Source organism: Festucalex cinctus, chromosome 13 (genome assembly GCF_051991245.1).
Source record: "Festucalex cinctus isolate MCC-2025b chromosome 13, RoL_Fcin_1.0, whole genome shotgun sequence".
Classification (NCBI taxonomy): Eukaryota; Metazoa; Chordata; class Actinopteri; order Syngnathiformes; family Syngnathidae; genus Festucalex; species Festucalex cinctus.
In genome coordinates this window covers 9899176-9918870 of record NC_135423.1, presented here as the reverse complement: position 1 = coordinate 9918870, position 19695 = coordinate 9899176, and the positions used below count along the sequence as shown (strand labels likewise).

The 19695-nt window shown below is 41.4% G+C and overlaps 2 protein-coding genes across 2 annotated transcripts; one reads left to right on the top strand and one right to left on the bottom strand.

The window, feature by feature from the left end:
• Window positions 1–401: 401 nt before the first annotated feature.
• capns1b (calpain, small subunit 1 b) lies at window positions 402–6456 on the bottom strand. Its single transcript, XM_077540238.1, has 11 exons — window positions 6197–6456; window positions 4788–4837; window positions 4655–4691; window positions 3478–3570; window positions 2299–2356; window positions 2066–2130; window positions 1920–1988; window positions 1013–1091; window positions 813–929; window positions 654–712; window positions 402–584 (listed from the first exon to the last, which is right to left on the bottom strand). The coding sequence occupies exons 2-11, from the start codon at window positions 4832–4834 to the stop codon at window positions 558–560; spliced, it is 651 nt and encodes a 216-aa protein (XP_077396364.1). The 5' UTR covers window positions 4835–4837; window positions 6197–6456; the 3' UTR covers window positions 402–557.
• A 213-nt stretch (window positions 6457–6669) lies between these two features.
• On the top strand, window positions 6670–18734 carry LOC144032806 (transmembrane protein 87A). The gene is made up of 22 exons (XM_077540237.1): window positions 6670–6775; window positions 7795–7985; window positions 8155–8227; window positions 8323–8411; window positions 8507–8623; window positions 10737–10784; window positions 11177–11236; window positions 11746–11835; window positions 12670–12790; window positions 13317–13378; window positions 13931–14114; window positions 14249–14348; window positions 14435–14528; window positions 14608–14687; window positions 14995–15101; window positions 15285–15343; window positions 15421–15524; window positions 16025–16101; window positions 16689–16750; window positions 17191–17243; window positions 17323–17353; window positions 18283–18734. The coding sequence occupies exons 2-22, from the start codon at window positions 7845–7847 to the stop codon at window positions 18322–18324; spliced, it is 1794 nt and encodes a 597-aa protein (XP_077396363.1). The 5' UTR covers window positions 6670–6775; window positions 7795–7844; the 3' UTR covers window positions 18325–18734.
• Window positions 18735–19695: the final 961 nt, after the last annotated feature.

The following is a 19695-nucleotide window of genomic DNA, read 5'->3' as shown; positions in this document are numbered from 1 at the left end:
TAACTGGTAAACGGTAATTTGTGGAAAGTAGTTATGGTAAAAAGTAACACGTCTGGAAAGTAATGAGAGAAAAAACAAGTATTGTGCAATTTAACAACGGTATGAAGTACTTATAAAGAAATTATTAAATAGTAACCAGTGTACACCAAGTAGTAGTTTGGTAAAAATGTAAAAAAGCATATAGTAAAAAGTGGAAAGTTAATAAGGTACAAAAGTATCTAGCGTGTAAAGTGGGAAAAATAACTACAGTTCAAAGTAACTGTAGTATGTAACTTGTGCAACAAAAGTAACTGAAAAAATAGCATCAATTGCGTGAATGGTTCTAAATAGCTGGGAGAGGCTGTGAAAGCAATAGATTAATTTGTACTCACAATTGTTACTGACATACACAAAACACGCGCTAATTTTTCTGAGTTGTTTTTTTATTGTTAGAAAGAAAAGCGTTTATGTTGTGGCGCCACCATCTGGCAGCATCAGGAACTTCACGCAACAGCTCAGCCTTTTTGTTTTTGTTTTGTGCTCTTTGGTCCCGCCGGCATGACGACAACGCCGAAGTTTCAGGAGTACATGGTCAGTTGAAGCCACTGGATGCCAAAAACAAAACATATCAGACACACGCATGTGCACGCGCAGTTGCGTCCACAAGTTTGTACCTCTTTGATATCCAAGCTAATGGAGCCGCTGTTTCCTTTATCCAGAGTCTTGAAGGCTCCTGAGGGCGCAAACACAAACAGTGAGTGACTGAATGTGTGTGCGTGTGTACGAGGATGGACGAGAAGTTAGTGCGTGCGTGCGTGCGTGTAGAGACTCACTGCACATGGCGTCCAGTCGGACCAGGCAGCCGACGAAGTTGTCAAAGTCCATGTCTCCGTGCTCGTCGCTATAGCGACGGATGATCATCTTGTACAGCTGATCGTTGAGAGGAAAGCCTGCATGCGGCACACACACAAACGCGAACACGCATGAGCGGCCGGCGGAAGTGGGCGAGCGGGCAGCCGGTGCTCGTACGTACCTGCCGCCTTGAAGGCGTGCGAGAGCTCTTTACTGCAGATGACTCCTGACTTGTCCTTGTCGTGAGACACGTAAATTCCCTGACAGAAACACAAACATTATTTGCTTGCCAAAACACAAACAAAAGTCAACAAAATCATCAGGAAAAAACCCAAAATGAAAAACCTAACTGATACTATGTTTTTACGTTTACAGAACTATTCAAAATGTATTATTTCATGATGAAATTATTTATTAATTTATTGTTTGTATTATTTATTTTTTTAATGAAATCTTTTAGAAGGCTACTTTCAAATTAATATTATGCAGTGCACTAATTGTCCTTCAAAGTCTGGGGATTCTTCCTGTGTTTGATTTGTGGGTAGTTAAAATATTTTTCTTTTTAGTATTTTTTTTTTTTATTCCATAATAAATACAAAGATGTTCGTTAATATTCTGCACACAAGAAATACACAAAAGTTAAAAAGAAAAAAAGAAACAAAAGCTGCTTTAAAATGAATTAAAAGTAAATTAAAAAAAGTAAACAAAATAAAAGCTAACTAATGAAATGACCCTGTTGCGGACAATTGATTGGTCGCCAGTGTGTTTCAGGGCATATGCAAGTAAAGTGACTGGTCTCTAGCCAGTGTCAGGGCACAGAGCGACTGCATATGCTAATGTTAGTTAGCCCATCTATGGCGTTTGGCATTACATGTTAGCATTGAGCTAGCAGACTGTTTCCTCCAGTTTGTGGTTCAGTTCGGTGTATTTTGTATTTCAAGGAACAAAAGTTGAATTGTTGATTTTGTTGTGGTCAACTTGAAGTGGGCATGACGATGTGTTGCTCAAGTGGCAAGTGAGGGACGAACAAGACAAGGGACAACAAAACCTTCCCGTGGCGGAGGTCACGACCTTTCCAGGTGGCTCACCTGCCATTTCTTGATGTTGTTCCACATATATTTGAACTCGTGGAAGCCCAGCTTGCCCGTGCTGTCACTCTGCAGGCGCCGCCGTTAAAGACAAACACAACATTTACAACATTGGCCACTTTTGTCGTCGAAGGAAGGAAGGATACGTCCATGACGGCCACCATGCTCCTGCACGACTCGATGCTGAAGCCGTCCGTCTTCAAATTACCATCTGACACAAAACATTAACACATCATCACATCAACTTTTTTCATACCATAGCACATTAGCATGTGCTAGTTAGCTTCTCCCGTGTTAGGACATTAACCCAACCAGTTATCCTCATGTGCTCGCATAGCAGGTGTATCCTCGTATGTGCGTGCATGCATGCTTGACTCACGCTTGGTGAGAACTTGGTTGAGGATGTTCATCAACTCTTTGGGGTTCACCTCCATGTCCTGAACAACACAAACATTATACACTTTTTTGTATTTACACATAAAACTGTACACAAAAAACTACACACAGACACTGCATGAAGTACATACACACTCTAACGCAAACACACACACGCCCTCGCTTGCTTGTTTTCACTCGTATGATCCTCATATGTCACATATCTGACACATTTCACACGCCCCTTGTGACACACCCTGTTGTCTTTGGTGGCCCAACAAACATACACGCACACAGACTTTTTTTTCTTTTTGTGTCCTGAGGTTGGAGCAACATTTCTCATACCGATGACTTGTTGCTGTTGTTTGTTTTTTCAATAATTTTTTTTTTTTCCCCCCAATAACTTGTCACGGCAAAATGTGAAACCGCACAGAAGTTTTTTTTTTCCCCCTTTCCGTAGTTGTCAGTGCGACACCCAGTGGACAAAACTGGCAATAACAGTTCCTCCTCCCTCATGGTCGGTCCGGTTGCGCCGCACTTCTACTGATGAATTCCTGTCCTGTGTGCAAGTGCGTGTGCGCGTGCGCAACAAGAAGAAGCAGACGAACCGGCGGAACGTGACAGAATGACAGACGGATGCGTGATAGACGAACAACTAACAAGTTGACACCAAAACATGTCGAACAACATGATGACCTCATCACCCACAATGCAAAAATAAATAAATAAATAAATAGTCTTATTCATTTTTAAACATACTGCCAGTATAATGTAGGCCAAACGCTTAAAAAAATAAATAAATAGCTCGCATGGCATTATGGGAGGAAATGCTAACGTTTTAGCATTTAGCCCTTAAGTACAAATTTAACATATGTTACGAATAAGTTTAAACATATTTGCCAGTCAAAAATTTTGACTCCACAATGGCACTTCCATGCTTAAATAGGACATTTTACTGTTTAAAAATAAAAAGAAAGAAAAATCGCTATGGCAACAGGATATAGGCCATGAGAAATGAAATAACCAAATCCAAAATAAATGATTAAAAAAATATATGGAAAGTTATCAGACTATAACATAACATGAAATGAAAATTGAGCAAAAGGAGAAGTTTTGGTTTGTCGGCTGCCGCGCTGGCTGGCGTGTGAACGCGCTTTTGAAGTGGCGTGCTTGGATGACTCACGTCTCCCGCCAGCTTCTTGAAGGCTCGGCGAAACGCTTTCTCCTCGTCGTTCTCGTGAGCCTCCTCGAACGCCAGAGGTCTCCGGGGAGGAGGCTGAAACACACACAAATCAGGCTGTGTTAGGCTAACCCACACTTCCTGGATGTTGTGAGAGCACGCAAGTTAAAATGTCTAGTATGTTCTCCCCTACGGTATAAGGTACAAAATAGGGTGGTGCTTTGAGATACGAGTTGAATGTGTCGCATGAGCGTTCTCAAAAAAAACAAAAAATTCAATGAGGAAAATAGCACTTCAGTGGAAGTGGAATACAATTTTGTCACAGAGACTGGACATTGAGCTGCTCATTCTGATGTGACCACCTGGCAGTATAGGAGAAACAGACATACCATTCACCAAGACACTCTGCTCCTCTCAACTCATCAGGAGAGTACCAATATTCTTGGCGGATGATAAAGAATACATGACTGAGGACTGTTTTATTTTCTGTCTACATTTGTTCCTGCACCATTTGTGTTCACTCTGCTACTCCTGCACGGAACAGTGACAAATATATGGAAGAGGATCAGGGCCAGTGAAGAGAGAAAAAAAAAAAAAGGTTTGGCAGGATTCTGACTTTATTCTCAGAATTCTGACTTTAAAGTGAGTATTCTGAGAATAAAGTGACTTTAAAGTCAGAATTCTAGTCAGAATTCAGAGAATGCCAGAATTCTGAGAATAAAGTGAGAATTTCCACTGTAAATTGAGAATCCTGAGAATAAAGTGAGAATCCTGCCAAACTTTTTTTTTCTCTCTTCACTGGCCCTAATCCTCTTCCTTACAAATATATATGATTAAATTTGTTTTTTGTTTTTTTAGCTACTTAATATGATTTTGGCTGCTGAACATCAGCATCAGCACTTCAGGGTTGTAAGATGTCACACACCACTGGTAGCTCTTCATTGACTTTCTTGTAGCATTCAACCTTTTGTTTTCTTCCAAAACTTTTATTTTCTGAAATAAATCTTTGTAGCAGGTCTCGCACATCGGTGAATTTCTTGCGCGCAAAAAAAAAAAAAATAAATAAATAAAAAAAAAAAAAAAACTTTTTATCTTAAGAGCACCATGGAGTTAACATTTAGAATTGAAGATGTGATTAGATGCATACAGACACTCGAAATGCACGCACGCGCGCACTTACTGGTTCTGACGGTACAAACATGGCAGGATCGATGTTGCTGCAGGAGCCGACAGGAAGAAGGCGGGCGTTAAGCGTAACTATGAACACAATGGCGGCTAACAAGCCAACAGAACCGGTCCGACTGGATTCTTACCTGACCACTTTCAGGATCCCACCGATGAAGTGCTTCATAAAAGACATTTTCTAAAATTAAAACAAAAAAAAAGAACAGGAATTTTATTGTATTGACAACATATTATTTTATTCATCTGGACAATGCTATTTTATTTTTACGCTACTTTGTGTGCTTACAAACAGGCTTCCATTTGACATGGTGATTATTTCATTAATCCATACATCTGTTGATGATTTTTGTCATTTAATGGATGAATCGTATTAAAAAACAAGTTGCATCCCTTCCTTCCAAAACAGGACGTGATCTCAATTACGGTGCACAAACAAAAACAATTTATTCAGTTCCCTGCTTGGTCTATGACATCTGTCCAGAAATCGGCAAAAAATGTCGATCATCAAGTCAAATCAGATGTTTGCAAATAAATGTTTTATTTTGAAAAACACACAAATGAGAATCAGTCTGCTTTCAAGTATGAAGTGGGTGAAATTTTACTGTTGAAGTACTTAAGAGTTGGACAAGTTCTCGAGACATTTCATCTATATTCAAAATAGTTGTCAATTAATTGTTGAACCAATAGTATTCAGTAGGTTTTATGACACGTTGTTGACACTATACTTCCGAATGTTTCTTCTTACATCTTAAATTGAGAAGTTTAATTATCACAATTAACATGTTGCTACATATTCATGTAGCTATTCAAAAGATATCGCATCATCCATGTGTTGCCCATTTACTGTTGAGAGGCTGGAATGATTAACAATTAGAGATAAACAATTTTACATTTCAACAATGTCATTTTTAACAATGATCAAAATAGTTGGTGCTTAATTGAGTGACTTCTCACTTCATTGCACGTTTTTCTTTGGGTAAACATTTGTTTATTTATACTGTTGAGAATCCGAATGTCTTGAATCTTTAACACACACACAATCGGTACAAGAATGACACGTAGTTCGGGGAGCCTATTTGATAAAAATATTATGAATAACCCTATTTTAAAAATAAAACATTTTGTGAATCACTTGCTGTTGATATTTTTAACAAATGTGGTGGGGGGGGAGGGGGCTTCACACCGAAAAGTTGAACCCACCCACCATCGCCACTCGCGATCGACGCCCTTGCTTATTACCACAACATTAGAAATCTAGAATAATATACAAACACAATGCAAGTCAAGTCACTGACGTTTATTTATTCTTTCTTTCTTTTTTTTATATTATGATTATGTTTTGAATCTGCGCTGACAATAGCATCATGTTTTCGTCTCGCTTGATGCTGACTGGAACTTTCCACAGGTGGAGACGGGAAGAAGACGCCCGGCCACAGGGTCGAGTTCCACTCCGTGTACACAAACACTCATGCACGCGCACGCACGCACGCGTGAAGGGAAAACAAAAGTAGGAAAGTTGTGCGTGTGTGTTGCTTACCGGGTTGAGTCGAGGCGAGCAGCAGGCAGAAGGTCCAAAGCGTCTGGCAAAAACCAAGTGAGTCCACAAGGAGAGCGACCCAAGTTCCTTTTCAATGCATCATCAACACGCCCAGAGGCGCGTGCACGAGACAAGGTGCGGCCTCTGCATCCCCAGGTCCTAGCGCTCACCCTTCCAGTCTTCACCACGTCTGAGCAGGCCCAATCTCGAGTAGGCACGAGGAGACTGAAGACACAGACGCACGCACACACGCACACCACAGTGACGTTCCGACTCTCCTCGTGCACCCGCGCCGACATGGCGACATGGATGGCGGTTCCGGTTCGTCAAAGGCCCGTGTGTTTTGCGCCGCCCAGTGGGCCAAATCCGCTCTGAAGTGGGAAAGAATCACTGCCCGCCCTGTAGGGGCCGCCACAGACAACTACAACAATACTTAACGTTTCATCGAAAATCCAAACGGAAATATTGTCACAATGGTAGTCAGAGGCCTGATCGAACGTCTAAATAATAATTCGTTAATGCATGTAACAACGCATTCAACGTCGTTTCGTTCAAACTTCCAGGTTAATTTAAATTAAGGTTGGTCAGTCTTTGTTATTTTATTTCTTATTTTTTAAATTAATGTATTAATCGTTTTATTTGTAATTATTCATTTAGTCTATTTAAAAAAAAAATTGATTAAATTTTTATTTTATGACATTTTGTTATTTTAAATTAATATTGATTTTTTTTGTGACTGTTTGTTATTTTTCTATTTGTAATTATTATTCCCTCCCGCTCCCCGAAAAATACATGTATTGTTTTATTATTTTGTTTGGAATTATTCATGTTGTGACAACAATTAGATTACGGTATATAATACTAACATTTTCCCCCATATCGATAGTAGATATGAATATTGATAAATATTGCTAATGTGTTAATAATGAAATAGAAAAAAACATTAACATTAACAGAAAAGTTAATGTTCCTTTTTTCGTTTTGGGTTTGGATTTGTCGATGTTTTGTTTTGAAATCGCAAGTTACTGTACTGTAACAAATTTTGTTTGTTTGGCGGCGACAGCTATTTATTTATTTATTTTTTAATTAACCAAATTTAATAATACAAGTATACAAAAAAAACAACGTATACAATGTTAAACAATGAATACACAGTGTGAATATACAGTGCTATACAGAAGTCAAGCATTTGATATACAGAAGTCACATACATTCAAAAGGTTTATAAGTAGTACAAATGCTGATTGTTTTTTAAAGCCTTTTTGTTCAGTGAGCTACTAATCAATTTTATATAAGTTAAAGTATTATTATGGAAGTGTTTAAAGCTAGGTTTTTGGTTGCTGTATTTGCATTTGTGGAGATAGAATTTAGCTAAGATGATCAACACGTTTATTATAAAATATGCATCCTTGGTTTGTTTTCTATCATAAAATAAAACATTCTCCCATTTTACACTAAAATCCTTATGTAACTGTGAAGCAATAAATCCACAAAAGTCCTTCCAAAAGGTTCTAGAATATAAGCAGATCCAAAAAAGATTTCTGGCGGCGACAGCTAATGGCGTCACTGCTGTTTCTCTGTGACGTATGCGGAAGCAGGAAGTGGCGGGCTCCAACGAGTCGGACGACTTTTCGAGCTCGTTGCTGTGATGGCGTCTTCCGCGGGTCTTGAGCGGACCTGGTCGGCGCTATGGACAAGGACGGTCCTCCTCCTGCTGCTGCTGTCCGGACTCCACAGACCGAGTTTCGCAGTTTCGGAACCGGGAAAATGGATCCTGAACGTGGACAGCGTAAGTTTGCCGTTTACGTCAGCGACGTAGCTGCACACACGCGCTCATTCGGTTTAAAAGACACTTTCGTGCGTTTTGACTCTCACCGTGGAACTACTTTAATAGAAGGAACTTCACTTTCAGAAGTGCGGTCACATCAAATTTATCTTTATATGTGTGTTTTTTCCAGGAGACTTTGAAGAACAACGACATTCTCATCTTTGCTAAAACTCTCTTCAACAACAGCGTCGTCCATCTTAAATGTACGCATGCGCGAGCACGCCTCTCGTCGCACCGTAGTCCACTTGATTTCCATATTGTGTGTTTGTTTGTGTTTGCGGGTCATCGTGCGTGCCAGTGGTGTGCAACTCATCTTCCCCAGTGCACTTGAACGTGTCGTGGTACCTGAGGAGCTCTCACTGCTACGATGAAGTCTTCAGTCTGGATGTAAAGACACACATTCTTGTTGCATGTGTCTGTCGTGTGTATGCGTGCCCTGGCCTCATGTGTGTCCTTGTCTTTCCATTCGTCCAACCATCCAGACGACGAACGCAAGAATGTACTTCGGATCATCCGAGGTAAAGCCGGGAGGAGGAAGCGGATTCTATGTCTTCCATCAGTACCCGCTCATCTCCTGCCAGCCGCATGACCCCAACATAGTGAGACACACACACATAGACTAGAGATAGACCGATATGCTTTTTTCAGGGCCGATACCGATTCCGATTATCGGTAGTCAAGGAGGCAGATAACCGATATTTGAAGCCGATATTCATTTGCAGTAAAAGTTAAAATGTTGGCACCAAATTTTTGAATAATGCAAACCCTAACCGTTCTTTACAAGGGATTCTCACACTGCACTTTTCATTTTACATCCTTCTATCTGCAATAAGACGTTGGTGGCGGGGGGAGTTAAATGTGGGGGCCAATGTGACATTATCTTTTATAGCATTTGGGATACTTGTAGTTTTATTCTATAAATGTTATATTTTTATATTTTGAAGTAATCGGAGGAACCCTGTCATTCAAAATGTGCATCAGCTGTGGCATTACTTATTACTACAGCAAAAAAAAATAAAAAAAATTCCATGAGAAAAACTATTCATCCCTGAACACCATACAGTTCTTGTAGACCTTATTATGATTATTGTTATTGTTACCATATAGACAGTTTTGATAAGCTGAAGATCTTAAATCGAGAACAGCAATATCATGCTACTCCTCTCTACAAGAGAACTGTCAAAAGACACTTCATCATGTAGTTTACTGCCACTTAGGATGCCCCAATCAACGCAGAAAAAGGTCGAGTAAAATAACTTGGTTATAATAATAGTAAGAATAACTTGGTTAAACAGACATTGTTGCGGTGGACCGCTGCCACTTTCTGCTGTTTAATGTGTTTTACACTTATAGACACGTGTGTGTATATGGACACACTATTCTCTCACTACTGTACTGTACTGTATCACTTAATGGCACAGATGTACTTGTCTAAATAATAACTGGGCTGCAACATTGCTAATTCACATTAACAAGCACTATCTTAGCTGTCCACATGAATAGTTACTAACACACGAGAAAGTTATACAACACACCAAACATGAGCTCATTATTCAAAGTATGAGGCACGTAACGAAATTACATCACTGAACATTAATTGCAGCCGACTACGGCCGTAGATGTTACATATTAGTGGCATCCATTGAGAGGATAATGTCCCAAATGACGGCAGACATGACGTGAAAAGAGAGACAAAACGAGCAAATAAGCACACTATACTTTAGTGCACTTCTCTACTAATGCCTAACATACGGAAGAGAACACGTTCGTGTAGTTAAACGGTGTTTGAGACACTTAATTTGTTACGGAGCGGACTTTAACGAGGTGCACAACGAGCTGTCAATCAAATCGACGTCAAAGCTTAAGGCACACAATGGCAAACCAGTGCGACAAATAAACACAATATAAAGTAACTAAACGCTATTTAGTGTCACTGTGGCATCTCACTGCATAATAACCGTTATGCAACAAGTAGTGGACGTGACCCAGAATGCAATGTGTGCGTCACGAGAGGTAAATATAATGACGTTACTCTACTCTTAACATGGAACTAGACAATATAATAATGACAACTGTTAATATTTGGAACCTTTCTAACAAACATTGTTTACTTAATTAAGTGAAAATGTGTGTGATTCCCTCCCCGAGTAGTTCAAGTAGCGAATTAGCTACTGGGTGTTAGCCTACATGCTAAGCTGAACACACCACTGTTAGCTAGCGGGGATTCAATGCAAGGCAATGCAGCTCCATTCATATTGTGCATTTAATACACAACATAATTCAATGTGTTTAGCTTATCATGGTGAAAAGTTCAGCGGAGTCTCTTCTCTTTTAACTTACCTTCGAAGCATGCGTCTCGCGCTGTGGGTGCGTGTGTGACCGGCTACTGTGATACACGGCATACACTACTGATTGGTTCTGGCTCTTGCACGGCTTACCAATCAAATGCTGCTATGGGCGTTACGTTGCTGGAGTTGGACTCCATAACAGACAGAGACGCTCTGGGCTGCATTCGAAGCGAAAAGACGGAGTTTTAAATGGAACGCTTATATCGGCCGTCAGATTAATAAAATAGACCGATACCGATATGTACCAATATGTCAAATATCGGCCCCGATTATCGGCCCGGCCGATTATCGGTCTATCTCTAACATAGACTAACAGTGTGTGAGCGTGTGATAAACCAAGTGCTGTTTTTTTTTGTCCTTACAGTTTGGTCTGGATACCTTCGATGAGAAAACTCAACTGACGGAATTGCAGGTGAGAAAACAAAAGTAATGAGCTGCCCAACAACTGCCATGGAGCCTCTCTGGCTTTCTTTGCTTGGAACACAACACAATCCACTCCAATTGTTAAACGGGGATTTTGCCATTTTGGGACCGCTTTTATTTTTTCCGGAGGGTTTTCCGGCTGCGAGTGTGCAAGGCAAATGATTGATATCTCATCGCTCTCTGATTAGATAACTTTTAGTCCAACAATGGAGAAATTTGCAATAGACACGATGATTTGTTAAAGCAACTGCAAACTCCCCCTTTTGAAGGTAAAAGTTCAAATGAATAAATGATGTTCTAACTTTCTGTGATTGGCTGGCGACCAATCCAGGTTGTATCCTGCATCTCCTTTTGATGCTGACAAATGTTCACAATTTTCAGCCAAGCACAGCGAAGACCCCGGGCAGGAGGCGTAGAGTGGCGGAGCTTCCCAAACCCAAGGTGAGGATGGACGTTGTCATCTTGATGACTTACGGTGTTGTAAACACGACGTCATCTCCGCTTGAAAATTCGGGCAATAAAGTTGTGCCATGTGACCTCAGCAAAAAAGAAAAAGTACTCTCCAACAGGCCAGTTAAAAAAAAAACAAAACAAAACGTGAAACACTGCTATCTGCTGATGTCTTTGGTACTCCTTTTGGTCTGCTTTACAGATTTATGATTTCGGAAGCAATGTGAAGGTGGGGGGGTTAATCACATTTTTTGGTGAAGTGCTTTCAATGCCTTAATGTGGAAAAAGTGCAGGGTTTCAGCCAGTCATTTAAACTGCAGTCATTATTTTTAACAATCCTGACACTTCATTTTCCATGCAAGCATTTTTAACCCTCCTCGAGTAGTTGTTTTTCATAGTCCTGCATTACCATGTCCTTAATATTGGTGAAGACTTTGATAGGTTAACATCCCTACTTGACTAATTTGTGCTTCCTGTTCCTCCTCGTCCTCGTCGTCCAGTCGGCTGCAGTAAAAGCTGACAAGGACCAGAAGAAGAACAAGACGGCAGCGGCGACTTCAACAGGAAATGCCGGTGGTCCTCCGAAACAGGTCAACTCGATGTTTTCATGTCATCTTGAGATTATCTCATCGCAATTTCTCATCTCATTTTGCCTTTCTCGTCTCATATGCATAATTAAGATCTCACCTCGTCATCCTGATTTCATATCAATCTCATTTCACCTCACCTCATCTCATCAAATTTTGTCCGGATAATTTCTTTAATTTTTTTTTTTAAACGTCATTTTGTCTCATACCATCTGATTCTTTTGCCTCTTCCCATTTTCATTTGATCTTTTTCACTCAATCTACTTCGACAGTTGCCAAAGGGCTCGGACAATTGAGTACTTTGCCTTCCTTGTTGGACACTTAAATCCACATTGGATTTCAGTGTGAATTGATGAGTTCTATCAATTTTCACCGCACTTTTAACATCCCAGTCGAGATAGCGGGACCTTTGTGAACTGTACGGAACGTAAACAAATCACAGCCGAGCTGAGCTATGGCGAATCTAATCACTAAAGGCATCGGTGCCTTTAGCTAAAAAGTAGCAATACATGCGACTGTATGTTGTCACTGATCACATTTTGATGTCATTCTTCTTCCGATCCCGGTATATTATAGTAGGAAGATGGATTGAAATATATTTTTTTTAAGCTACCACAACAGATACATTTTAGCACACACACGAAACGGTATTGGTAAATCATTGGTGATACTTATTGCTTGAAATTTTTAATATTGTGCATGACTAATCCTGATTTTATCCAACTTGTTTTTCAATCTCATTCGATCTCATCCTGAACTCACCGTCACTCATGCCAATCTGATCCCATGTATTAGTTGATGTGCACGCCGGTCATGATTTTATTTTTTTTCTCCCAGGCTGCTGCACACCCTCATTTGGACGCGGTGGCCGAGAGCTGGGCGGACGGTCCGTACATGTTTCTGCTCAGTGTCCAAGAGGTCAAAGGCAAGAACGAGGAGGCCCCCTGGGACCTGCAGCGTCAGTACTCTTACTCGTTTGCTCATGTGTCGCGATAATTATGCGTTCATATGTCATTCGGTAGCCCGTCTGGATAAATTGTCATTGACATGCGTGTATGTTTACGTATGTCATCAATATTCAGTCACACTGCTTCTTTTCCTCCCCTCCCCTATCTGTGGGAGGTGGGACTCAACCACACGCACACACACCCACACACACACACACACATACACACACACACACACACACACACACACACACACACACACACACACACACACACACACACACACACACAGAATGAATATGGTTGAAGTAGAGAAAGTTAGTGTACTCAAAGTAGTTATTCAATATATTTTACTTATTGTGCTACATTTCAATGCCAGTGCTCAGCATTTTTGATAATTAATTGCCCATAAAAAGAATGTACTTGAATTATGCTCTAATATTATATAAAAGCACCTTAACGATACTATTATTGATGGTGAGGAAAATATGTCTGAGTTCTTGTGACAGGCATGCTCACCTGTGCATTTGTTGACAGTTCACGTGAGCATGAAAGGACCTCACGACTACATCTCAGCCTCGGAATGGCCGCTCATGCTGGTGAGAACACCGTTGATATTTTGTGCATGTATTTCCTGTTCCTGCGCTACATTGACTAACCCGTTGAATTTGTTCCAAGTTTGTCGCTCCGTTTACTGAATGCTGCCTTGAGATGTTGGAGACAGAACAAGAGGCTAAGCTAATGTCCATGCTTTATTGCTTTCATATGACTTAAACCCCTGCCAACATGGCCGCCATGCCACCTCTGACCCAACCCGTCAATAGGGATGTAACAATAACGGCAATATTGTGATATTGCGATATTAAAACTGCCACAATGTAACGTCGTCGTCATGTCATATCGTTACATCTCTACCCGTCTATATATGGGCCAGTCTCTGGCTGTTGATCCAACGATGCAACTTGGAGATTGCCTACAACTGTCCAGAGACAACCTGGAGTGGAGCGGACACTAGTTTCTCGTCGTTAAATCCACAAGATTTGTGTGTGTGTGTGTGTGGAAGGCGTTTCTTCTCGGGACCGATGACTCACAACTTGCGAAATTGTCCAGTTGATTAAGGGAAATTGGTCGGTCTGTTGTGCCCCCCACAGTTCTACATGGTGATGTGCATCGTGTACGTGCTGCTGGCGCTCTTGTGGCTTCTCCTGTCGGCGTGCTACTGGCGGGATCTGCTGAGGATTCAGTTCTGGATCGGAGGCGTCATCTTCCTGGGAATGCTGGAGAAAGCCGTTTACTACGCAGAGTTTCAGAGCATCCGATATGACGGCATGTCCGGTAAGTGCGCGCCCGTTTACCCGCCACGCTGGCCTGGCGTGTTGCACCGCGGCACATGCCAACGGGTCATACGCGCAAACATGTCATGTTCCAACACGGCGCTGACCTTTTGTGGTCGTTGTTTGCCCTTAAAGTCCGCGGGGCGACGGTATTCGCTGAGGTCCTGTCGGCTGTCAAGAGGACGCTGGCCCGCGTGTTGGTCATCATCGCCAGCCTGGGATACGGCATCGTCAAGTGAGTGTGTCCGTGTGGGTGACGTGTCCTTCTCATGATGGCGTGTGCCGCGCCATTAACGCGATGGTGCGCATGGTGTCCGTCAGGCCCAGGTTGGGCGCGTTGCTTCACCGAGTGGTTGGCGTCGGCCTGCTCTACCTCATGTTCTCCGTGGTGGAGGGCGTCCTACGAGTCAACGCCGTAAGTTGCGAACTACGCGAGCACGCGACTTCGCCGCGAAGTTGTGATGTCATAACGAGCACGTGTGTCTCCCTTTCAGGATCGAGGCAACAACGCCAGCAGTATTCTTCTGTGTGACGTTGTGCTCGCTTTCACCGACTCCTGCGTGATCTGGTGGATATCCTTTGTGGCCTCCAGGGGGCGCCAAAATGTTGTTCTGCCACCTTCCCATATATTCACACTGCACTCAATTTTGTTTTCTATTGTTTTTTTGCTATCCATGTATCTGATTTTTTTTTAATGTAGTCTAAGCAGTACAATTCCGATTTCTTTTGCCGGCCACATGGAATGACATGGCGGGCCAATTGTGGCCCCTGGGCCCAAGTTTTGACACCTGTGCCGCCTTCTTGGAAGGATTCAAGCTTGACATCCCAAGTTCTTTTCTTCCCTTTTGTTGTCTCCTTGACTGCGTTTTGTGCTGGCACATTTTTGTCAGTCTGGCTCAGACCATGAAGCTGCTCCGACTACGCCGCAACCTGGTGAAGCTTTCGCTCTACAGACACTTCACCAACACGCTCATCTTCGCCGTCATCGGTACTCACGTCTGTGTGTGTGCGTGCGTGTGTTTTTGTGGATGTTATTGTGAATGGGATTTGTGTGTAATTGTCTTTTGTGTATATCTGTGTAATCGTGAGGATGTAATTGTGTGTGTGTGTATGTAGTTGCATGTGTTAGACAGAGCTGTGCTTTCAACATTTGTAATTGTGTGTGTTGTAGCATCAGTCATCTTCATCCTTTGGACCACAAAGACCTTCAAGATGGCCAAATGTCAGTCTGTAAGTGTTGACCACTCAGGTGTGCATTTCTTTCCATAGCCCAAAAATGAAATGCGTGTACATGCGTGTGCGTGCAGGACTGGCGCGAGCTTTGGATTGATGATGCTTTCTGGCGTTTCCTGTTCTCCGCCATCCTGTTGGTCATCATGTTCCTATGGCGACCATCGGCCAATAACCAGCGGTGGGCCATTTTCTTTTTGACTCATTTTACTCGTTCAGTGCCAAAAATGTTTTAAAAGATGTGAGGTGCAGATATTGTTTTTGCCCACTTGGGGTTACAATCACCACATTGTACACTTTCAATGACGGTGAACGGACTTAGCTCAGTTGGCTGTTAACTGGCTAACAGTTAGCCACTCTGCGTGCTGACTGATGGCGTCAGTAGTCAGCAGATCGTCTACGGATGTGCTTGTCGTTCTTTAAGCATTTGTTCAATAAAGTGATTGGTCATGGAGGGATTCCAATTTGCTCTGCTGAGCTGTGCTAGGCTGATAGCAAATCAGATAATGATCTTTAGTTTACCGTAGACGTGCAGTTGTTAGCCGAAAAATTCCTCGAGCAAGCAAAAATCTGCAACATAAAATTAGCTGGATTTAAAAAAAAAAAAAAAAAAAAAAAAAAAAAATCCGTGAGAGCGCAATATGGCAAGGGCTATTTGATCTTTCCGTGCATGTGTTCCAGGTACGCGTTCCGCCCTCTGGTGGATGATGAGGAGAGCGATGAAGAGGAGGAGGAACTCATGGTGAACGAAGCTTTTGGTCAGTCGTCCTTTCTTTCTGCTCGTTGCATCATTGTTTGTACGCAAGCGTTTTGCTGTCACACCAGGAAAAAAAAAAAAAAGCATGGTAACGCGATACATTTCACACAAAAACATAAAACATTTTTAAAAAAAGTTTGGCTTTTGCATTCTCAGGATCAGGTCACTGGTGGAGTCCAATGTTGCTTTGCGGGTCTTAAATCTTTTTAAGCACTTGGCCTAATTTTTTTTCTCCATACAGAGCATTATAGATGAGCAGCGTAGTTGCATTAAGACATTGATACACACCTACGGAGGGCTCCACCAACACACTTAAAGCGCAAGGAATGGCTTGCTCAAAATTGTGCAACTTATCAACTTAACACGTGAAACTGATCACATTTCATTGTGAAATGGATCACCTTATAATGTGAAAATGATGACGTTAAAAGGTGGAAATGTGAAAGATGTCAGGATAATTGTCTTTAATTTTTTTTATGTGTGGCAGCCAGCAATACGCTTCACAATGTTTGTGTGCTTCTGAGCAAAAAAAAGTCAAATAACTGCCTGTTTTTGGTGCATTTCCTTTTCCTGCCTGCGCGTTTGCAGAGGGCATGAAGATGAGGGGTGTGAAGAATGAGACCAACGGTGCCACCAGAGCCAGCAAAGTGGTGAATGTTTACAACACACAATCAACCAACGCTAGTGAATAGAATAAAACTTTGTTTCAAGATAAACAGAAATTCATCTTTAAACACAGCTTTCAAATGGACATCTAATACTCCCTCACATACCACAATTATAAAAAGATTTAAAAAAAAAAAGTTTAATAAAAACAGTCCAGATATGAGCCGTCAATTGGCCTTTTATTTGTTTATTTTTTAAATATATATCATACTTGTGCTTCGGGCGCTGTCTAGTGGCAGTGACCTTTGCACTTTTTGCAAATAGCGCCAGGAAACTTTATGAATGAATGTGCAATATCGATTCTGACGCCTCTATGAACCGTGGAGATGCTCGCAACAATATTTTGCCATATTAATTATTTTGAGAACACTCATACAACAATGCACGTTAGTCGAAGTAATTTGTTGTCGCTTGCTCTATGCAGGATGAAGATCTGAAATGGGTGGAGGAGAACATCCCGTCGTCCATGGCTGACGTGTAAGTGTTGGCTTCATGTGCCCATCTGATGTTTTGCTGTCGATGGTGCCATGCTCATGCCGTGTCTTCCCACCCGCAGCGCCCTGCCGCCCCTGCTCGACTCAGACGAGGTGAGTGTGGGACACATTGGTCACAATTAGGGATGTTCCGGGGCACTGTTTTCAGACTCAAAGCCGATCCCGATTCCACTGGCCAATTGACATCGTCTAATATTGTCAAGACTGGAACCAATTTGTGGCATTTCCATTCATTCTAGTGGGGAATGCTGATTTGAGATAAGCGTGTTCATCTTGAAGGAGCGTATTTTTTTCAATTGTTAATTCAATTTAGATTCAGTACACTTATTTTAAAGGATTTAATAGGCTACGATGGCTACACTTTGATTTATTGAGGACTGTTCATTATGTTTAAAACTGTCACATCAGCAATAAGGTCTGACAATCAGTCAAAACCTAACTCCCATCAGCAGGGGGCGCCAAAGTCTTAGTACAGAACAGCCCTTGTTTTGCCACCATTGCTTCAGTGTTGATAAGCAACCAACAGATGTGAAGGAGTGTCGCAGACTTGATATCAATTCACGTGAATGCAAACATGGTGGTGCGTGTGTAATGTTTACTGGGAGCGCACGTAGCTAGTCACAACATGGCTCTTATGTAAAATTTGCTTTGTTATGTAACGTCATGTATCCAAATGGAAGGAGGCGACACACTTTCTGGAGAAATTGCATGCGGATGTTGAAAAGATGAGGCTGTGGAATATTGTTGAAGATATGAAATGATACGGAATGCTATTATGCGCTTCTCCCCATCTTATTAGTGTAACCGTGTGTCATACACGGTGGCCTTTTTGCCGTAGAGAAAGAAAATAATGTGAAAAAAAATCAATGTGTTGAAGTTCAGCGGCCTTAGCCTGTGGCAGCCTAAGAAATAATCGGGTTTGAATGATTCTTGTTGGTTTCTGCTCATTTCAGCTGTCAATCAAATGTCTTGTTGTGTGGACGCCGACGTTTGAAGGGCAAACTTGTTGTTTTGTGCGTCAGGAAACCAAGACGACCAAGTTTGAGATGTCCAAGATGGAGTGACGTCCTTTGAGGGAAATGCCAGCCAAGCCCAAGCAACGTTTGTGGGATCCAACTCCAACTTTATGAGCTTTGTAAGCATCAATTGGACAAACACTCACCGAGGCTGATTGCTTTTTCGTCCTTTTTTTTTTTTTTTTTTTCTTCTTCTATGATCGGTACACTTTGTATTTATGTACATAAATGCACACGCAGACAGTATACATTATTTTGACAGCTCTTTACATGTAACAATGGTATGTTGTGTACACTGTTGCCATGGCAGCACTGTGTGTGTGTGTGTGTGTTTGTGGGTCTTTCTTTGCTGACTTTTGGGTTGAGTTCAGTGGCGCTTGTGTTTTGACTGTTGAAAATCATTATTATTATCATCACTTTTCTGCAGTCATGTGACTAAAATGGCTTTTAAAAAACAATATTTTTGCAGTCTTGATTTTTTTTGCTGGGTGTCACCCTCTGCCTTCTTCATCCTTTTTTGCAATATATCGATTTGATTTGCGCTGACAACCAAAATGAGAGTCACACGCAGGTTTTGAACTCATCTGATCAAACTGAAACTGAAACCACATTTTACAAAACTAATTAGAATTGTGGTGAAGATGTGCTTAATATTCGTCCGTTGATTAATTTTGTAAATGAACTTTCAGGGTTTCTTTTTTAATCATCACACAAATCACAAAAAAATCTAAAGCCAATACTAAAACTAATGAAACCAAAACAAAGCATTTTCTATAGTTTAACAAGGAACCCCCCCCCTCCCTTTTTTTGTACTTTATAAAAACATACTTCAGTAGAAGTGTCAAGTTTGAAAGTGTTTGTGTTGTAATCCAGTAGATTGTGCTGCTCCTTCTGCTGTGCTCATCATAGCCACCGGCAGGCAGTATAATACTGTACAGTCATACACAAATCAAGAACAATCTGCTTTGACTAATCTGTAGTAGAGTATGAAAAAAAAAAAAGCCTGTGAGTGAAAATTAGCTGGCTTAGTTGCGAAAATAAGCACCTGTTGAAACTTCTGACATCCAGCCCGCATGAGCTCATTGGTGGATATTGTGACCTGAAACTTGTCAGCCAATCAGAGTACGTTGTGAAATATTAAGTTTGTGTTTTTTAAGTTAGAGGTGCCAACTCAAGCCGTCATGCTACTCAAGTATTCTTCTATAATCAGTCTACTTTTTTTCCTCCACAGGTTTGTGTTCTAACACTACAACCTAACGGTTAGGTCCTAACCGTTAGCATGTCAGCATGTAAGGGCCTTTTTGCATTGTTTGTTAGCATTAAGCTAAGTGAAATTTCCCAAGGCAAAGCTATGTAGTTGTTTCAAATAAACCATGTGTGTTGACTTTGTTCCATGTTTAGTTTGCGAGTAAAAATCAG